Source organism: Haplochromis burtoni, unplaced genomic scaffold (genome assembly GCF_018398535.1).
Source record: "Haplochromis burtoni strain Fernald_Lab_line unplaced genomic scaffold, NCSU_Asbu1 Contig_33, whole genome shotgun sequence".
In the NCBI taxonomy this organism is placed as follows: Eukaryota; Metazoa; Chordata; class Actinopteri; order Cichliformes; family Cichlidae; genus Haplochromis; species Haplochromis burtoni.
In genome coordinates this window covers 804,312-824,872 of record NW_024582394.1, presented here as the reverse complement: position 1 = coordinate 824,872, position 20,561 = coordinate 804,312, and the positions used below count along the sequence as shown (strand labels likewise).

At 39.8% G+C, this 20,561-nt stretch overlaps 1 protein-coding gene across 1 annotated transcript; it reads left to right on the top strand.

The window, feature by feature from the left end:
- Positions 1-673: 673 nt before the first annotated feature.
- On the top strand, positions 674-20,560 carry etfdh (electron transfer flavoprotein dehydrogenase). Its single transcript, XM_005919397.3, has 13 exons — positions 674-1,085; positions 1,806-1,964; positions 3,372-3,601; positions 4,064-4,145; positions 5,585-5,703; positions 6,146-6,223; positions 6,677-6,823; positions 7,585-7,725; positions 8,770-8,913; positions 13,695-13,863; positions 14,586-14,768; positions 15,647-15,868; positions 20,036-20,560. Exons 1-13 carry the CDS (start codon positions 1,055-1,057, stop codon positions 20,197-20,199), a joined length of 1,869 nt encoding a protein of 622 aa, XP_005919459.1. The 5' UTR covers positions 674-1,054; the 3' UTR covers positions 20,200-20,560.
- Position 20,561: the final 1 nt, after the last annotated feature.

Here is a 20,561-nt window from a genome sequence, read left to right as displayed (position 1 = left end):
GTGATCGAGCATTTGCAGTTGTAGCGCCTAAGCTGTGGAATAATTTACCCCTACACATCAGACAGGCTCCTACTGTCAATCTTTTTAAATCTTATCTTAAAACGCATTTTTATTTACTGGCTTTTAATACAGCATGAAAGTTATTTGTTATTTGTTAATTCATATTTGGTGTTTGCTTTTAATACTGTAAGTTGTTTTATTATGTATGTTGTATTCTTGTACAGCACTTTGGTCAATGCTCCTGTTGTAATTAAATGTGCTATATAAATAATTAAACTATTAAACTATCAGCAGGTGTTCTTTGGGTTTTGCTAACCAGGCTGTCAAAAGGTATCCACAAACTATCTGTTGACTCATTTGCTTTGGCTCCTCCTGCTGATGACTCCTGGGGTTTATGGGAGTTTGCAGGACAGTTCTACACCTGTCAATCAAACCTAAGACAGAAGGTAAGCCATTTGTCCAAACTGGAATTAAATGGTCATGTGTTTTGAAAGTTCACACTGGCTAAACCTGGCTGAAAAGGCTAATGTTTAAGCCATGTGTGCTGGGTTAAAATTACTCCCATCAGTTTTGGCTCTCCATTCATCGGCAGCTATGGATTAACTAAATTGTATGAGATAAGATGATGATATTCCAAGGGGAGTTGTGGCTCAGACTGGTTTGACTTAGACACGTACGTGCCAATAAAAACTAAACTAGCTGGACATTGGCCTGAGGACACACCTTTAAATAATGCGACTCACACTTTACAATCTCATAACACTGCTCTGACGGAGGGCGAGTTGCGTAGTTGTGGCTGTCTTAAGTAAGCGGCGCCGCTGCAAGAGCAGCGCAGTTTTTGACGCTCCTGAATGTATCGGTGTTATGAGAGCCCTTTTGTAAGCTACATACCTCACTGGTAGTTCGCGTAGCAGGTGTGCGGGTTTCATAAGCGTTTAAACTGGCAGCAAAGTAAGGACGTAATAGCTTCTCTTCAGGCTGTATTTTATTTATTTATTTTTTTTTCAAAAGACAACCCGCTGTCTGCTTGTGAGTTTGCACTGGCAGACACACAATGTTTCCAGCTAGCAGATACTCATACCAAGGTACGTCAGCTAATAGCCGGTTAGCTAACACATTTCGAGCTTGCACTGTTTGACGTTAGATACCGCCGTTGGATTTCACCAGCATTTTTTTTTTTACTCTAGCATTTAGTACGTAATTAAGTCGTGAATATGTTTTCCTTGTTGTTAAATGCATTTAGCAATTATTTTTAGAAATGCTAAGCTTAGCATTAGCCCAAACAGCCTAGCACCATCTCCTGTGTTAGCGTAAAGCTAATAAGTAGGTTAAAGTTGAACTAGTAAATAGGTCAGTTGAAATGAGTCCTAGGCCTAAGAAACATTCACTGTTACGACTTTTCAGAGGTTTAGGTACTTATTTTAAGGTCCCGTCATTGTTTTGAAACTTGACAAGCTATTTATTAACGGGAGACCGATGATAAATCGCAGTCTATCTTTGCAGCAGTTAAAGAGTAGCTCTGCAAGCTTGGCACTTAGAAGTGCAGCAGTTGTGCAGGGTAATTACTTCATGATCTAATTGTTGACGTGTTTTGTTTCACAAGTCCTATGACTACATAAGAGGACTTATTAACCTGCCTAAACCCATAGGCTTTGACTATTTGTGCTGGTTGAAAGTCTTTTAATTTGTGTCTTTTCTTTTTTTAACCCACGCAGGCTGAAAGCAGTCAAGTTAGAACAATATTTTTGTTCACGTTACCACCAGCCGAAACTGGTCTTGACTGGCAGCTGTTTTCTGTCTTGCAGCCCACAGATGTGCCAGGTTATTACAGAAAATAAAAACAGAGCATGCTACCCCTCAGCTCTACACAGCACTACACAGAAGGGCATGCTCTACAGTGTCAACACCCCGCATTACCACACACTACACCATCCATCCTCGAGATAAAGATCCAAGATGGGAAGGTAAGTAACTTTGTTATAAGTTAATTAAGAAGTTAGAATCATGTGATTAATTAATTATTTACATAATTATTTTTTAAACGCCTTCTGCCCGCTGTATGGAGTCTGGTTTTTGCAAGAGTCACAGAATTGTGCCTGCCCCCAACCCCCAAGCTAAATGCTATTGAGTTATATGCTGATAAATCATTATTTTCAATCCATGTATTCAATACATACAATCCACTGTACCCTCATCCTACCTTTGACACAAATAAAGACTGAAATACTGGGTAGAAATCTTTTGTACAGCTTTCAAATGAAACTGCATACGTACTTGTCAAAATCCATTTTCAGCTTTTTCTCCTAGTGTGTTTCCGCATCGGCAATCAGTTTTAGAAGCGTTTTTTTTTTTTTTTTCCACTAGTCCTTTTCCACTAGTACCTACTAGAGATGGACCGATCCGATATTTTGTCTCGGTACTGATACTGACCTAAATTACTGGATCGGATATTGGAGAGAAATAAAAAATGTAATCCGATTCATTAAATATCACGAAAGCACCTCACAAAACTTGCGACATGGCGTAACTCAACTCATAACCTTAGCACGTAGGAGCAGTATGCGTAACGTGATAGAGCGGCTGTGGCGTGCGTGACCTCTCGGTGGTCTGGTTGAGCATTTGCAGCTTCGCTACCAAACCGGCATTTCATCTCAGAGAAAGTTATCCCAGACAGGAGTAAAGCAAGTATGTAAGTTCATCTCTGAATGTTTGTAAAGCATTCCCACGTTAAGCTTAACAACTGATATATGGAGCGACTGCCTCTCCTCTCTCCCTCCCTCTTCTGTTGCTACTTCAATCATGAAACTGATCAATAATCGGCACACTATATTTGTATATCTTCTAATTAGTTAAAGCAAATTTTCCAGAGGCAGCTCTATTTGAGGAATCATTGGAGTCTGGTGCTGAGTGCACAAAGTCTTAGTCAACTGCATGCAGCAATCATAAAAAGAAATCAAGCTGAGTACACTCAAAGAGAAATTGCAGTGTGGATTTGGTATGCTTGTCAACTCTTAAGCATGAATAAAACAATAAAATTATTTTTGTTTTTTGTGAAGTCTTATCGTTGTTTTAATGTCAATCCAAATTTAAAGTTCACTGTGTTCATTTATTGCCATTCAGTAAATAGTTTTGTTGCTTTTTTCACTTTTAGTGTTTTCTGTAGCTACATTGATTCCAAAAATTCTCAATTTTTGGTTTGGGCTGGCATTACTTTGGCTTTAACCAAAGTAAGACCATCTGGGCACACAGAGTTGCTATTTTCATCCTAGGTATTTAAAACTAGCTAAGTACTGAGCGGCGTTCTCTTCCACATGAGTAATCATTGGAGTCTGGTCTGAGTATCTCTTCCATATTTAATGTTCTTTATGCAGGTGTCGAAATGGAGAGGTTTGCAGATGAGGCAGATGTGGTGATAGTTGGTGGAGGTCCTGCTGGTCTTGCAGCAGCTATTCGTCTGAAACAGCTAGCCAACAAACATGAAAAGGAGCTGCGAGTGTGCCTTGTGGAGAAAGCCCCACAGATTGGAGCACACACTCTGTCAGGAGCCTGTCTGGAGCCCAGTGCCCTTACTGAGCTCATTCCTGATTGGAAGGAGCGCGGGGTAGGTGACTTAAAAAACATGTGATTGATGTATAGATGTTTTGTAGATTGTGTAATGCATCTGACATGATTGCATGTAGGGAACGCTGTATTTAAAAAAGGCAACATATTGTGCATACTATCACATAGAGTGCTGTGCAGGTGTCGGGAGCCACCCCTTATTTCTTTATATTTTTCTAAGAAAACAGGAAATATGAGCAGCAGTTTATTAAATGTGCAAACATGGAAATACATGGAATACTGGAAAATACAGTATATGAGACAGAAACAGAATTTGTACAATTCTGTGAAGCTTGAAAAATTATTTGGAATGTTAGAGTACAGTACAGGAATAAGAATGTAATTTTTTTTTTAATATTAGAAATTGTTATAATTATAATTGTTTTATTATATTGTTATTATAGTTTATATTATTAGAAATCCTTTGGAAGTCAAACCATCAATAATAATGTTTGTACTACAGGCACCATTGAATACACCGGTGACTGAAGATGTGTTCAGCATTTTAACAGAGAAATACAGAATCCCTGTTCCCATACTGCCAGGTAAAATCCACACGTATTAATTTTTAATAAAAATGTTATAACACTGTCTTATGCTATATGTCTCAATAGAGTACTGGCAAAGGGATATTTTAGTTAGGGTTACGTGGTTTAAGGCAGAAATTGGAATTGCACAAATTGGTAAAGTCTGGGACTTTCTTGATTACACTCTATTTTCACCAAAAATCTTCATGTAGTCAATAACAGACTGATTCATTAATTGTATATTTGTGTATATTCATGTTCATAGATTCTTAATTTATTTTTTTTATTTGTTATTTGTTTGTTTTTTGTTTGTTTTATACATGCTGCTTCATATAGAAATGTGAAAATATTTTTTTAATCAAGTATCCGGTCTTTAAGTCTGAAGTCACAAGCTGTTTCCGGGTCCAAACTCCACTTCAGGTCCCAAAGTCAAACAAGCACTGCATCATCACTTAGAGTTACAAATTATTTAAATTCTTTCATCTCTAATAAAATGACCAGTATGGCTGCTCTACCAGGTTTAACATGCAGGCATCCACAAAAACAGAATTGATGAAGTTGTGACAAATGCAATTGCATGACAGGATGCTGTAAATGGACCAAACTTCAGTCAGGGAAACAACTGAAATAATCCATCCACAATACAAGGTTAGTCATTAATATACTGCTGCATGGGCTGAGCTGTAATTCCATCGTAAGGTTTTAAAAACTGAGCTTTAAAATGTGCTGCAAATGAATATTGGCAATAACACTGAGAGACACCAACAGTGATCACTGACTTTTTTTAGGGGGCTTGTTTAGATTAAATAGAACAAGATACAAAGAATTAAAACATTATAAAAACACAACAGCCTTAATAAATGCAGAGTAGTTTGGACTCTGAAGCAGGGTTTATACGTCATCACTTAAAAACCAGATTATATCATTCCAAATCTTATATCTTTAGGGTGTCTACATGCCCTTTTACAATAAATGTAATAAAAGACCTTAAAAAGTATAATAAACTAGACTCCTGATCTCTACCTGTTTAGAAGCGTTTTAAATGGTTTTAGGGCATGTCACTGCAGAAAGTTTCATGGTAGGCTCACGATGTGCATGAGCAAACTTGCCTAAAAGAAAGCAATTGCACTATAAATATAAGGTGTGATTCCAAAAGTCTAGCTGAGACAGTAGAATGGTTGGAACCCTAATGGTATGAGCCAGCCTGTTTGTTAGTCTTAAGGTTAAAGGTTAATTTTAAAGGGTCTTAAAATGGACTTTGACCAAAATATCTTCACAAAAAGACACAGAGGTTTACACTTGATATGGTTTTTTTGTTTTGTTTTGTTTTTTTTTTATTTTGCACTGAGATTGTCAAGTCCAAAGACTCAAAAACCTGTAATTCAGCTTATTGATAAAACTCTGGAGAATCCAAGGTGCTCACTTAATCTGTGGATGAACTTTCTTACCGTTCGTAGGCCTGCCCATGCAAAATCATGGTAACTATATTGTCAGGATGGGGAACCTTGTGCGCTGGCTGGGGGAACAGGCTGAGGAGCTTGGTGTTGAGCTGTACCCTGGTTATGCTGCAGCTGAGGTAAGATGGTCTTTGATTTTTCATTGATGTACTATATGTCATTGGTATTCAAAACTTTGTGTGATTGATGTCTTGTTCACGAGACACGGTATCTGAATTACCAGTTGTAAGATATTTACGAAACTTGGTGAGTGCCTTGCTGATCTTGTTTATTCTCTTGAAATTGTTTTTTTGGCTTCTATGAGGCTATCAAACTTAATTAAAACTTACTATTATTGCTTACACTACTGGTCTGGTTTTATGAGTTATAAAAGAATAACATGAGACTGACATCACAAACCTTGTATGTCTTACTTTACATGATAGGCTTAAAGGTGGTAGGAATTTGCAGAATTAGAAATGTATAGACATCCAGTTTTCAACCATCTTAATTAATTGAACATGTAGTGGTTAGTGCTCTCTCAATGTGTAAAGTGTTCATTGTTAACTCTGTTATGTTAAGGTTTTATTTCATGAAGATGGAAGTGTAAAAGGAATTGCCACCAATGATGTAGGCATTGCCAAGGATGGATCACCAAAGGTAATGTTCTGTGAAAAGTTCATTTAATAATACTGTTCCACTCTTGTCTTTGGTGTGTTAGCTTAATGAAAATTAGAACCTTTACGGAGTTTCTTGTACACATGAATAGCTTTGATTTATCAGGTCTTTATGTTAAAGATATATAAAACAAACTGAACCATCAGGCATAAAAATATGCAGTTTCTTTATTTATACCTGGGGGAAAAGGTCTACAAAACAGTATAGAGCATTATATATGTTGTTTTTGTTTCATACGCTTCATGTAGAAAATCATATTTGGCTCTGAGAGTGTAGGGTTTGATCTATTTCAAGGGTTTTTTCCCCCCATTGTGCATCATTAGTGTCTACAAAAAAAGCAATTCAGTGTTTGTCACCAGGACAACCTAACTATTCTCTGTAATCTATTCAGTTACTTGTCTTTCATCTACGAATCCTCCTCCTCTCTTGCATCAGGATATTTTTGAGAGGGGAATGGAGCTCCATGCTAAAGTCACGTTGTTTGGTGAGGGCTGTCACGGCCACTTAGCCAAGCAGCTGTACAACAAATTCAACCTGCGTGAAAACTGTGAACCCCAAACCTATGCCATTGGCCTGAAGGAGGTAAATACCATACGCTGTCTTTATCAGCTTAGTATTTCAAGACTGGATGACATTGTGGTTCTATAAACATAAATAAGACGTCACTATAAGCTTCAGGCTTCATCGGGCTTGCTCTAAATGCTTAGTTTCAGGGGTTTTTTTTCTGTTCTTGTCTGTTTATGATTCTCTTAATATGGTCATCACAGGAACATAGCACTGGCTCTAGCCACAAACCTTTTGTTTTCGAGACATTGTCAATCAGAATAACGCCATTGTTATAGGTGGCTTCAGCTTGCAACAAAAGATGGAGTCCACTCAAGTTTACTGGGGTTTAACTGGTTTATTTACAAAGGAAAATGCAATGAGTTGTTTGATGTGTGTGCTTACCTGAGTGAATGGTGAGTCTGTGTCCATCAGCCTAGAAGTATCACTGCTATATTGAGGAGAGGTCACAGTCTAGGATACAATCAGTCCCTGACAATAAAAAGCTGGGCTAGGCCTCCTTAGCTCCACCCAGGGTCATATGACTTACAAAAGCAAACTGACAGGAGGATGATGACAGTTGACTTTAAAGGAAGAAGTGCTAAAACAGAAAATGGATGAACTGAGGCTCTTTACTAAGGCCTAGGATAAAATAAATAATTACCATTTTCAACTTTGAGTTATGCAGAGTTACTAAAGGTTATAATATGGCACTATAATACTAAAGGAATAATATAGTAAAGATGCGTCATGATTTGTAACATCTCATTTATTTTTGATTTTGTGTCTTTTGTCGTTAGCTGTGGATGATTGATGAGAAGAAGTGGAGGCCAGGCAGAGTGGAGCATTCTGTGGGTTGGCCCCTGGACAGAAACACGTATGGAGGATCCTTTCTGTATCATCTAAATGAAGGAGAGCCTCTAGTGGCCTTGGGCTTTGTTGTGAGTGGTTTTGTGCACATTTTACCAATCCATACATGATAGCTGGATGTTCCATGCAGTAAAAAAATGTCAGGATATTGTTTGAGCTTTTCAATAAAGGTTTTGGCATTTTACATTATTATTTTTTATTATTCGGTCTGTAGAGTATGAATAAATAAAAGCAATTCATTCTCAACATTCATTCTTCCAACTAGATCATATGTGTTGTAGGATTACATATTATGTCTGTGTGCTGTATCTGATGTAGCGATAATTCGAAATTTAAATTGCGCATGTATCATGCTTTTAGCAATAAACTAAGAAAAAAAGGTCTCAAAGCAACCCTGATGTGATCACAGCTTCTGCACACATGCACTGAGACAGTTGATATCACTGGGTTTTGGGGTTTTTTTGCAAATTTTCTCCAACTCTGTCAGACTGGATTATGAAGCTCTCCACTGGTCATTAATTGAGTTCATTTTGCATTTCATTTTACCACCAAAAGACACACGCACACAGTCTCGCTTGAGGCTGATCTCATATTTTGTCCTGATTGCATGATGCCATTTTGAGTTGTTAACTGGATATTCAGAGCTACTGCCATAAATGCCAGGCAGGTTTCACATCTATGACCAATGCCTTTCATGTGCAGTCAGTGAATGTGGCCACACATCAAGCACAGAGGAGTCTGTTTCCATATTTGCCACTGTTTAAACTTTAGCCTCATCCTTCTTCAGACAACTCAACACAAGGTGACCTTGTGTTGCGTTATAGAGGACATTAGAAGTCCTGGTATTTTTTTGCTTCAATGTCCAATGTGAGCTTTCATACCCAAAAAACTTCCTCCCATAGTTTCACTCTGGAACTTTCAAAAAAGTTCAGTGTAAGGTTCAGAGTGATCTGAACAGGTACAAAAATAAGTAGGGTCTCTATTTTAAGTTTAAATGATCTGGCAGGCATAGATTGGTGGAAGAAAATGTTTTCAGCCTGCATTTGTCTTCAATGATTATTATTTTATTTTTTTTCCCGCTCAGTCTGTTGAAGTTACAATTTCTCTCACGTCAGGTCGGTCTAGACTACACTAATCCTTACCTGAGCCCATTCAGAGAGTTCCAACGCTGGAAGCACCATCCCTTTGTAGCTCCAACACTGGAGGGAGGCCAGAGGATTGCATATGGAGCCAGGGCCCTGAATGAGGGAGGATGTCAGGTATGTTTGTACTCTGCATAATTGCATAATGAATGTCCAAAGAGTGAGTACAGATCATCACAAGATGTACATCACAACTTAGGTTTACTCTAAGGACTGTTTTAATCTATTAATTAAAGTCATGAGCAATCAAGAGTAAACAAATTAAAGTTGTTAACTCCATATTAACAGCAAACAACAACAAAGAATTGATTAAAATATTGTGTGTTTGGTGTGTGTGTGTGTGTAAAATAAAAAAACACCCAGCACGCCCCTGCGGGCGGTTTATCCTTCAAGCTCGGGTCCTCTACCAGAGGCCTGGGAGCTTGAGGGTCCTGCGCAGTATCTTAGCTGTTCCCAGGACTGCGCTCTTCTGGACAGAGATCTCCGATGTTATTCCCGGGATCTGCTGGAGCCACTCGCCTAGCTTGGGAGTCACCGCACCTAGTGCTCCGATTACCACGGGGACCACCGTTACCTTCACCCTCCACATCCTCTCGAGCTCTTCTCTGAGCCCTTGGTATTTCTCCAGCTTCTCGTGTTCCTTCTTCCTGATATTGCTGTCATTCGGAACCGCTACATCGATCACTACGGCCGTCTTCTTCTGTTTGTCTACCACCACTATGTCCGGTTGGTTAGCCACCACCATTTTGTCCGTCTGTATCTGGAAGTCCCACAGGATCTTAGCTCGGTCATTCTCCACCACCCTTGGGGGCATCTCCCATTTTGACCTCGGGACTTCCAGGTTATACTCGGCACAGATGTTCCTGTACACTATGCCGGCCACTTGGTTATGGCGTTCCATGTATGCCTTGCCTGCTAGCATCTTGCACCCTGCTGTTATGTGCTGGATTGTCTCTGGGGCATCTTTACACAGCCTGCACCTGGGGTCTTGCCTGGTGTGATAGACCCCAGCCTCTATGGATCTTGTACTCAGAGCTTGTTCTTGTGCTGCCATGATTAGTGCCTCTGTGCTGTCTTTCAGTCCAGCTTTGTCCAGCCACTGGTAGGATTTCTGGATATCAGCCACCTCCTCTATCTGCCGGTGGTACATACCGTGCAGGGGCCTGTCCTTCCATGATGGTTCCTCGTCTCCCTCCTCTTTCTTGGGTTTCTGCTGCCTGAGGTATTCACTGAGCACTCGGTCAGTTGGGGCCATCTTCCCAATGTATTCTTGGATGTTCCTTGTCTCATCCTGGACTGTGGTGCTGACACTCACCAGTCCCCGGCCCCCTTCCTTCCGCTTAGCGTACAGCCTCAGGGTGCTGGACTTGGGGTGAAACCCTCCATGCATGGTAAGGAGCTTTCTTGTCTTTATGTCAGTGGCTTCTATCTCCTCCTTTGGCCAGCCTATTACCCCAGCAGGGTACCTGATCACGGGCAGGGCGTACGTGTTGATGGCCCGGATCTTGTTCTTACCATTCAGCTGACTCCTCAGGACTTGCCTGACCCTCTGCAGGTACTTGGTGGTTGCAGCCTTTCTAGCGGCCTCTTCATGGTTCCCATTTGCCTGCGGGATCCCCAGGTACTTGTAACTGTCCTCTATGTCTGCAATGTTGCCTTCTGGTAGTTCAATCCCCTCAGTTCTGACTACCTTCCCTCTCTTTGTTACCATCCGACTACACTTCTCCAGTCCGAACGACATTCCAATGTCATTGCTGTATAGCCTGGTAGTGTGGATCAGTGAATCGATGTCTCGTTCACTCTTGGCATACAGCTTGATGTCATCCATGTACAGGAGGTGGCTGACAACTGCTCCGTTCCGTAGTCGGTATCCGTAGCCAGTCTTGTTAATGATCTCACTGAGGGGGTTCAGGCCTATGCAGAACAGCAGTGGGGACAGAGCATCTCCTTGGTAGATCCCGCACTTGATGGTGACTTGTGCTATGGGCTTGGAGTTGGCCTCTAGTGTTGTACGCCACATCCCCATTGAGTTCCTGATGAAGGCTCTTAGGGTCCCATTGATCTTGTACAATTCTAGGCATTCCAGTATCCAGCTGTGGGGCATTGAGTCATAGGCCTTCTTGTAATCAATCCAGGCAGTGCACAGGTTGGTCAGTCTGGTCTTGCAGTCTCGGCTGACTGTTCTGTCTACCAGTAGCTGGTGTTTTGCGCCTCTGGTATTCTTGCCAATTCCTTTCTGTGTCCCACTCATGTATTGACCCATGTGCCTGTTCATCTTAGCCGATATGATGCCTGACAGGAGCTTCCATGTAGTACTGAGGCAGGTTATTGGTCGGTAGTTGGAGGGGACCGGTCCCTTCTTGGGGTCCTTGGGGATCAGGACCGTCCGACCTTCGGTTAGCCATTCCGGGTGTCTCTCGTTAACTAGCAGCTGGTTCATTTGTGCTGCCAGACGCTCGTGGAGTGCAGTCAGCTTCTTTAGCCAGTAGGCGTGAACCATGTCGGGCCCTGGTGCTGTCCAACTCTTCATACTGGAGACCCTTTCTTGGATATCTGCCACTGTGATGGTTACTGGACCCTGTTCAGGGAGGTCGCTGTGGTCTGCCCTCAGATCCACTAGCCACTGAGCATTGCCGTTATGGGTTGCGTCCTTCTCCCATATGCTCTTCCAGTATTGCTCCGTCTCCAGCCTTGGTGGTGCTGTTCTCTTATTATTGTTCCCTTGCCACTGAGAGTACACCTTTGCTGGTTCTGTGGAGAACAGCTGGTTTATTCTCCTGCCTTCTATCTCTCTGGTGTACCTCCTCAAGCGGCTGGCCAAGGCTGTGAGTCTTTGCTTGGCAGTTTCCAAGGCCTCAGGTATGGACAGCTTGCTGTATTTCTTATGCACCTTCTTTGTCGCACCTTTCTGCAACTCCGTTAGTTGGCTAACCTCCCTCCGTGCTACTTTGATCTTGCCCTCTAGCCTCCTTCTCCATGGAGGGTACTGCCCCTTGTGGCTGTTCAACTTGTAGCCAAGCATCTCACTGATCACTGCTGCCGTATTGTAGATCAGCTTGTTAGTGTCGGTAATCGTGGTTGTAGGTATTGCCCGTAGTGCTGCATTAACATCATCTAGCAGACCTTCTGAGGGTACTTCACGTAATCTTGGTAACCGGCTACGGGGGATCCAGGTTTCAAGCTTGGCCATGATCCTATTTTTCAGGTCAGTTCCTCTCGCACTCAACGATCCTTCTCCTATCGCACTTGGGGCTATGTACCCAATCTCGGGTGGGGGTGATGATATCTCCCCCCTGACCTGGCGTCCTGACTCCTCCTTGCCGTAGCATTTGTGTTGTACCTCGTCAATCTCTAGCTGTGAGAGCAGTCCCTTCTTTCGAATGTTGGAACACTGAGCTACTAGTTGTTTCGCCGTCATTGTGGATGTTGGGTATCGAAGAATCCATAGGTCCGTCATCCTATTCATGTAGCCCCTTCCGCCGGGGTTACTTGCGTAGTAGCATTCCAACAACGCCCTGTTTTCGTCTCTTGCCCACCGATGCCTTCTTGTTCCAGTAGCCCACTTTTCGTCAGGGTGCCCTGGTTCCTCAACACCTGACGCGGACCTTGTTGATCCGGGCGACGTCCGAGCCGGCATGCCTTCATATTTATCTGTCTCGCTCATGTCTGCGGTAGGCTCGCTTAGCATAGGGGGTCTAGCCTTAGGACCCTTACTGGATACAGACGCCCCAGGCAGGAATCGAACTTGCGATCCTCTGCTCCAAAGGCGTGTAGTCTAACCACTACGCTATCCAGTGTATATATATATATATATATATATATATATATTATATTTATTATTATATATATGTAATTTATATATATAGATTAATATATATATAATATATATATTATATATGTATATATATTATATATGGTATATATATATGTATATATATATGTTATATATAGTATATGAATATATATAGTATATATATATGTATATGATATATATATATGATTATGATGTATATGTATGTTTTTTGAATATGTATATGTAGTATATTATATGTATATGTTGTATATATGTATATAGGTATATATGATAGTATGTGTATATATATATATGTTTATATATTTATATAGTATGTTGTTATATATGAATAATAATTATGTATATTAATATTTAATTATATATATATGGTATTTATGTAATATTATGTTATAATGATTTATGTTATATATATATGTATATATTATTTGTATATATATATGTATATTGTTATAGGTATATATGAATAGTATTATGATATTATATGCTATATTATATATAGTGTATATTATAATATGTTATGTATATTATATATGATATATATTGTATGTATATATATATATTATATATATATATATATATATATATATATATATATGATATATATATTATATATATATATGTATATATATATATATTGTATAGTATATTATATATCATATATATATATATATCTGATATAATGTTATATTAATGTGTATTAGTATATATGTGTATATATATGTGTATGTGTATATGTATATGTATGTGTATATGTATATATGTGATATATATATATATATGTATATATATATATATATATGTATATATATATATATATGAATGAATGACTGCTTAGCCACTCCTCATTCACATAGACAGGAAAGCTGGGGCCTTTGCTCATCCCTGAGGGGCTTTTACATAAATAGATGCCTGAATATTAATTAAGGCTTACTTTGTCATGGGCCAGAAATGTGTTTAGACATAGTGACACATTTTCCCAGGTTACATCTGATTAAATGGCCAAATTCAAAAAATCCAATTAAAAGTTTACTTAAAAGTAGAACAGAAGAAAGTTAAACATGAACTACTTCCTGTTTCTTTTCAGTCCATCCCAAAGTTGACTTTCCCTGGAGGACTGCTGATCGGCTGCAGCCCCGGTTTCATGAATGTGCCAAAGATCAAAGGCACGCACACAGCAATGAAGAGTGGCATGCTGGCTGCTGAAGCCATTTTCCCTAAACTCACAGCAGAGACTCTGGACTCGGAGACAGCAGGTACAGAGTTTAAGACCTAGCAATGGTCATGGTAGCTACAGCACCTGTATGTATTACATTTACTCAGTCATGGGATGTTGAGGATTCTACCTCTCTAAATCAAATTCTGAAATAACATAGGGGAGACCCTACAAACCTGGGTTGCACAAGATTGAATGGCAGGTAGCAATTCTGAAAGGTTGAAAATGTCAGGCAATAAAGGCTTATGAGTTTTCAATACACAATGAGAAAACTTCTTTCCTAAGGGGGCATCATCTTTGTGCTCAAACTGAAGGTGCATCAATCAGGGAACTGCAGTATCAATAAAAATGTCAAGTGTAAGCAGTTTCAAGGGTCATAACTCACTTTCTGAAAGGACAGAATTCATTGACAACGATTTATCACAGGTTCAACATAACCAAAAGGGAAATAATATACACTTGCCTAAACAAAACCTTTGCATAGGCAACAAAATGGATCTCGTGAGTACAGTGCTTACTCAGTTAATAAAGGTTATGTTTCAAATCTTGTACTCTGGGAAGAAACATTTTTTTTAAATGGTTAGTTAACCAAATTGCTTTTTTACACCTAATGGTAGTGCCCATTTGAGATGGTTTCAGATTTACATGCAAGGGTTTGGTGTAACATTGTTTTTTCCACTTTCATTCATGTTCATTCAGCCTAAAGTCCTTAAATTTGTTATTGTTACCTATCATTTCTATTTTATTATTTCTCCTCATTAGGGCTTCATGTACCTGAGTATGCTGAGAACCTAAAGAATTCTTGGGTGTGGAAGGAGCTGTACGCAGTAAGAAATATTAGGCCATCATTCCACAATTACTTTGGCCTCTACGGTGGTATGATCTACACTGGCATTTTCTATTGGATCTTTAGAGGAAAAGAGCCTTGGACCTTAAAACACTGTGGTGAGTATTGCAGAACAGATTCTTTATTTTAGGACTGCAGCAATTCATCGAGTAATTTGATAATAAAAAATTCTTGACACATTTTTTTGCTTAGATGCTTCGATTAACACGTGGCTCTGTAGCGCATCATTGTCACCATGAAAACATGAGCGTTCTAAACAATTATAAGATCTCTTTTCAGCAGCACAGAAACTTTGCATCAAAGCATGGGGCAAACTTCAGATATGCTCGCTTTTCTTCATTTTAGCCACTACATTCTCCTTTAAAGGCGTAAAGACAAATACTCTTCGCTTGTCTTCTTCACACTTACACACAAGCACAAAAACACATGAACCTGAACACACAACAAATCTACCTCATCAGAGAGTACTTGAGAGTATTTATATATATTTTTTCCATCCATCCATTCTTTTCCACAGGGGAGCTGGAGCTACCATAGGGTGAGAGGCAGTGCAATGTTTTAAAATTTTAAAACATTACAATTTCTAAAATAGAAAACCAATGAGCAGTTCATTTAGAAAGACCTGTGCTTTTTCTCTTTTGAGTATTTATTATTGCTCATTAATAAGACAAAAGTATTTCTTATCCAATTATGTGATTAATTGATAGATTACTCAATCACTAAAATAATCGGTGGCTGCAGCTCTACTTTAACTCTTTGCCAGGCTGTAAAAAGTCTGTATTGCCAGTGACCTTGACTTAATGTGCAAAGATTGCAAAGTGGACTACTGTAGGTTTTCCACTGTGTTCAAGTTTGTTGCTGCAGACTGGCAGAAACCGCAAAATACCAGTGGTTTGTCTTTACCTGAGGTCTGAGGTTATCTTATCCTAGCGGATAAATCAGCATTTTGTGACCAACTCTGCAAAATCTTTCTCAGGTACTGATGCAAACCAGCTGAAACCAGCTAAGGAATGTACACCGATTGAGTACCCCAAGCCTGACGGCAAGATAAGCTTTGACCTGCTCTCCTCTGTGGCGTTGAGTGGGACCAACCACGAGGGGGACCAGCCCCCACATCTTACCTTAAAAGATGACAGCATCCCGGTTGCCAGGAACTTGGGTATTTATGATGGACCCGAGCAACGTTTCTGCCCCGCAGGTAACGCCACTACAGTCCCTAAAGAGAATTGCAACATGTTTTCCACATAGTAAAGTAAGAAGGTGAAAAGTGAGTTCTTGCATACATATCCACATCAAATTAAACAGGGCATGTTAACATTAGTAACACAGAAGCAATGTGCTTAGAGGACAGAGTTACATAATCTAATCATTGTAGTTTAAACATAATAGTCACCTTGACATTCAGTCTGTTCAGAAAAGCAAAGCAAACACTTGCACCTGAAAACTGGAACCAGCAATGATTTAGTTCTTTTATGTGTTAAATGGTCAATGCTTTATCATAATTGCTCTCATTTAGTGTTCTCTTAAACCAGTTATGTGTAGTTGTTTCACCAAACATGGAGCACACATGTACTAGTTAGCATTGTTACCTCACTAGATTGAAACGTCCAGTTTGGTTGGGGGCTTTTGAGAGTTTTTATGTTCTCCTGTAAGTTTTTGTTGGTTTCGCTCCTGTTACATTAAATGGTAAATGGCCTGTATTTATATAGCGCTTTACTAGTCCTTAAGGACCCCAAAGCGCTTTACATATCCAGTCATCCACCCATTCACACACACATTCACACACTGGTGATGGCAAGCTACATTGTAGCCACAGCCACCCTGGGGCGCACTGACAGAGGCGAGGCTGCCGGACACTGGCGCCACCGGGCCCTCTGACCACCACCAGTAGGCAACGGGTGAAGTGTCTTGCCCAAGGACACAACGACCGAGACTGTCCAAGCCGGGGCTTGAACCGGCAACCTTCCGATTACAAGGCGACCTCCCAACTCTTGAGCCACGATCGCTTAATTCAAAGATGATGTGAATGTCTCTCTGTTTTAGCCGTGCCTTTCACTTGACTTAAGCAAGCATAAGCTTCAGCCCCACTATAACCTCTTCCTTTGAATTATTAACAATGGAGACCTCTAAATAAGGGATTCCGGCCCCTCTTTTACCCTCCAAGGAAGAGTCTCTCCTAATCAATAAAACATTGTTCTGAATTTATCACCTTTGTCTTAAAGTAAAACATCTCTATCCTGGTTTTACTAGTCTGAAAATTATGTAACTATTCCTGTGAGCATCCTACTCAATAGATCTTGAACACAGTTGAATACCTTTAGGAGATTTTGGACCGGTGAATTATGAAGCACTACCCACAATGATTAAAACAGCAAATGAAGCAAAGTCTGGTAGTACATCACTGCAATATAGTTCATGAGAGTTGTACATTCAATTCCAAGGCTCATTGAAGATGTTCTGATGGGTTAATGTCTTATTGAGAACTTAAGCTATTTTGACATATGCAGGCTTTAATGGCACAAATGTTGGGTGCAGTAAGCTCAGATATTAGGTGAATGCCTGTGTGGTGTCACATTGCGGTGATGTGCAAAAGTAGCAGCTAATATTATGTCCACTTGTTTGCTGCTTCTTACAATTTCTTTCCAGGAAACTTCCACACCTTAACCATAGGATTTAAAAAAAAAAAAAAAAAAACACACCCAAGTTTACCAATTCCTTCTGCGTGCTACATGTGGAAAAAGGAGGCTGTCAAAAATCTTGTATCCTGATTTTCTTTTTCTTCCCCAAAAATATTTTAAGGTCATTTGCAAAAACTGACAGACTGTAAATTTCTATAGGTACCGTAGGTTTTGCATACACACCAGGCAATGTTGCAAGCAAGCTAAGTATTTTAAAAAAAGAGAGCGAGTTGAGGCCAGCATTCCTGGGTGTCTCTGTGGTAATGAGTAACATTTTCTTGTTTTTAAAAGCTTCAGCCTCCATTTAAAACCAAATCTCACAACAAATGTAATGGCATTATTATCAGTAGGTTTAGGGTATGAGTGAGTTTGTTTAAGCCAGGTAGACAGGCTCAGGTTCTTTGTGTTTATCTCTATTTAAGTTAAGCTAAACTCATTATTCTGTCTCTCAGACTGTGGCTCCATTTGAATTCTCTGGAAACTGAAACTTAGTGATGTGAGGTCTACGAGAAGCAAAATGCAGCACAAGTTGAGACCCACAGACGCAAGAGCATGGGAGAAAGGCCAGCAGTTACATTAATACCCCTGTACACAGTGCAGCTTTAGGTCAGCAAGGTCCAAATGGTTTTTTTAATAGTTATGGGAATACCAGGGTTGGCTGGCGAAAAGCAGCAGAGAACTAACACAGCTTAAATCTATTACTTGCCTCCAACCTTACAGCCTATAAACTATCCTTGAGGTTGTTTTGTTTTTTTGTATTTTTTTAATCACAACTATGTTTGGAGTATAATCAGTCAGGCTTACACTGTTCCATATAATAAGGCCACAAAATCTAGAACCTGCTACATGTTTAAAATTTAAAATGTAGTTACAGAAGCACTGTTAGGTTTTGCCCTGCACTCATCATTACCAGTTTCAGGCTGTTGTTTGGAAGCTTAAATTATTATATTTACCACAGCCTATATTCATCTGGGCACAAACACTCATTAACCATGATTAGTCTAACTAATTTTGCAAGCACGCATTAGGAATATGGTTTTTAAAAAAATCTACAACTTTTACCATCACTGTGTGCACCTTTGGTCTTTATCATCCACCCATCCATCATCTTCCACGTCGTTCAGAGTAGAAGTGGGGCTGGAGTCTAGCACTGGGCTTTATAGGGTTTGGTAATAGTTAGGTCTATGTGCTATTAAAATTAAAGCAGGGAGCAGTAATGTAACTAGGAGATGGGGAAAATTAGATGAAAAGCTGATTAAACTATCAACTTTTACTCTCATTATTTCATCTTGTTAACCTTTGTGGTAGAAACAAAACATTCTTTTAATGAGTGAAAAAAAATGACCAATTTTAGCTAATGGTTCTTCCTACATTAAAAAGATTTATAATTTATGAAAACTTATGAAAATAAAAACCCGCAACATTAAGACATTTTGCCTGCAGGTGGGGCAACCATTAAAAGAAAGACCTGAAGCAGACATAATGACTTGACTATTTTCAGAAAGCAACTTTAAACTGACCCGTGAGTCATTCGTGCAAACTCAAGGGATGAACTTAAATGCCAAATAGTGCGCTCTTTGCTATCATCCAACTACACTTCCACAGTCCAAATGATGTATGCTGTAGGCTGCCGCCGTAGTGTAGATCAGTTACTCCCACACTCAACAATCCTTTCTTCTATCGCATTTGGGGTGACGAGATCTCCCCCTTTGACCTGTCGGCCTGGCTCCCCCTTGCCGTAGCACTCTGGATCCTCATATTTATCTCACTCATGTCTGGGGTGGGGGATCTAGGACTACTGGATACAGACACCCCCAGGTGGGAATCAAACTCCCACTCCCAAACCCAAGGCATGTAGTCTTATCACTACGCTATCCAGCTGCTACAATACCTAGCATAATGGATAATGGCTGGTCTTACTTAGGCTAAAATAAAAAAGGCATAAAAACAGTCTCACTGTAAAAACATACTGAACTAGTTATTGCCCATAAATAGTTTATAATTGACCTCATCACATTCACTGAATGGACACATTTTAGGAAAAGTCATAAAATATAAGTGTTGGTGTTTTATTTCAACTTTCACAAGATTTTTAAAATGCAAGGGGGTCTGTTCTAGTCTGTTCTAGTGTTAAGAAATAGGAAATAATATGCAGACCTGAAAGACACATCTGGTCCTTCAGTTTATCCATGGACTGTTTGCTGAAGCCTTAGTAGAAGAAAAGGCTGAAAGATGCCGGATTACACAAACACTGGACTGAAAAAATTAGTGGCAACCAGTCTTAATGATTGTCAATATATACAGGGGAGGTCAGGAGAGAGTACAACAGTGTCTAGAGCCATCTGTCACATTTGGGGATCCTGTCAAAACTGATGAAATTGTGAATGCAGACATGTACTGTCAGATTTTGATCCTCCATCTGGAAAGAATGTAACAACGGCTTCTTTATTCAGGATGACAGTGATCCCAAACATGCTGTCAGAGGAGTAAAAGCAAGCACCTAGACAGAAAACTATCAGTGCAGCAACCATAACAGAAACTATAAAAGGAAGAACTCCTCAGTATCCATGTAAGGATTTGATATAAAAAGTATCTCACATAGATAATCATGTCATTACGCCATTCAAGCAGCTTTTCTTCTGGGTCTGTTTTCTAACTCGTTTACTCTCTCACCCACAAACACTCAGGTGTGTACGAGTATGTTCCCCTGGACACAGGTGATGGGATGAGGTTGCAGATTAATGCTCAGAACTGTGTCCACTGTAAGACCTGTGACATCAAGGACCCGAGCCAGAACATCAACTGGGTTGTGCCCGAGGGTGGTGGCGGACCAGCCTACAATGGAATGTGACCATCTTGGGTGTTTTTCTGCTTTTTGTGTTGAAAGATTACTTGAGTATGGAAAATGTGCCTGAGTGTATATAGAGCTGAAGTAACTATGTAGTTATTTGAGGGTACAAAAAAGGACAAAGGATGTTTAAAAACTTGGTGTTGGAGAAATTGTTTTGCAAGGCCGTGTAAAACTGAAGTCAGAATTTGCAGTTTTTGCTGCTTTGGAGGCATTTTAAAGTGTTTTGTTTTTAAGAAGTACTTGACCAATTGTAATAGTGTATATATGATCACCTCAGGTTCATATCAGCACTACTGGTGGTATATACAGTATTGTATATATTATGATAATGTCCCAGTACTAATAAAGAAACTTGACGGTTG

What these genes read in the sequence shown, in the direction of transcription:
- etfdh (XM_005919397.3), top strand. Translation starts at nt 1,055, where the DNA reads ATGTTTCCAGCTAGCAGATACTCATACCAAG. An exon ending in TAGTGGCCTTGGGCTTTGTT is followed by an intron (nt 7,726 to 8,769) that starts GTGAGTGGTTTT and finishes CTCTCACGTCAG; the next exon opens with GTCGGTCTAGACTACACTAA. An exon ending in TTGGACCTTAAAACACTGTG is followed by an intron (nt 14,769 to 15,646) that starts GTGAGTATTGCA and finishes AATCTTTCTCAG; the next exon opens with GTACTGATGCAAACCAGCTG.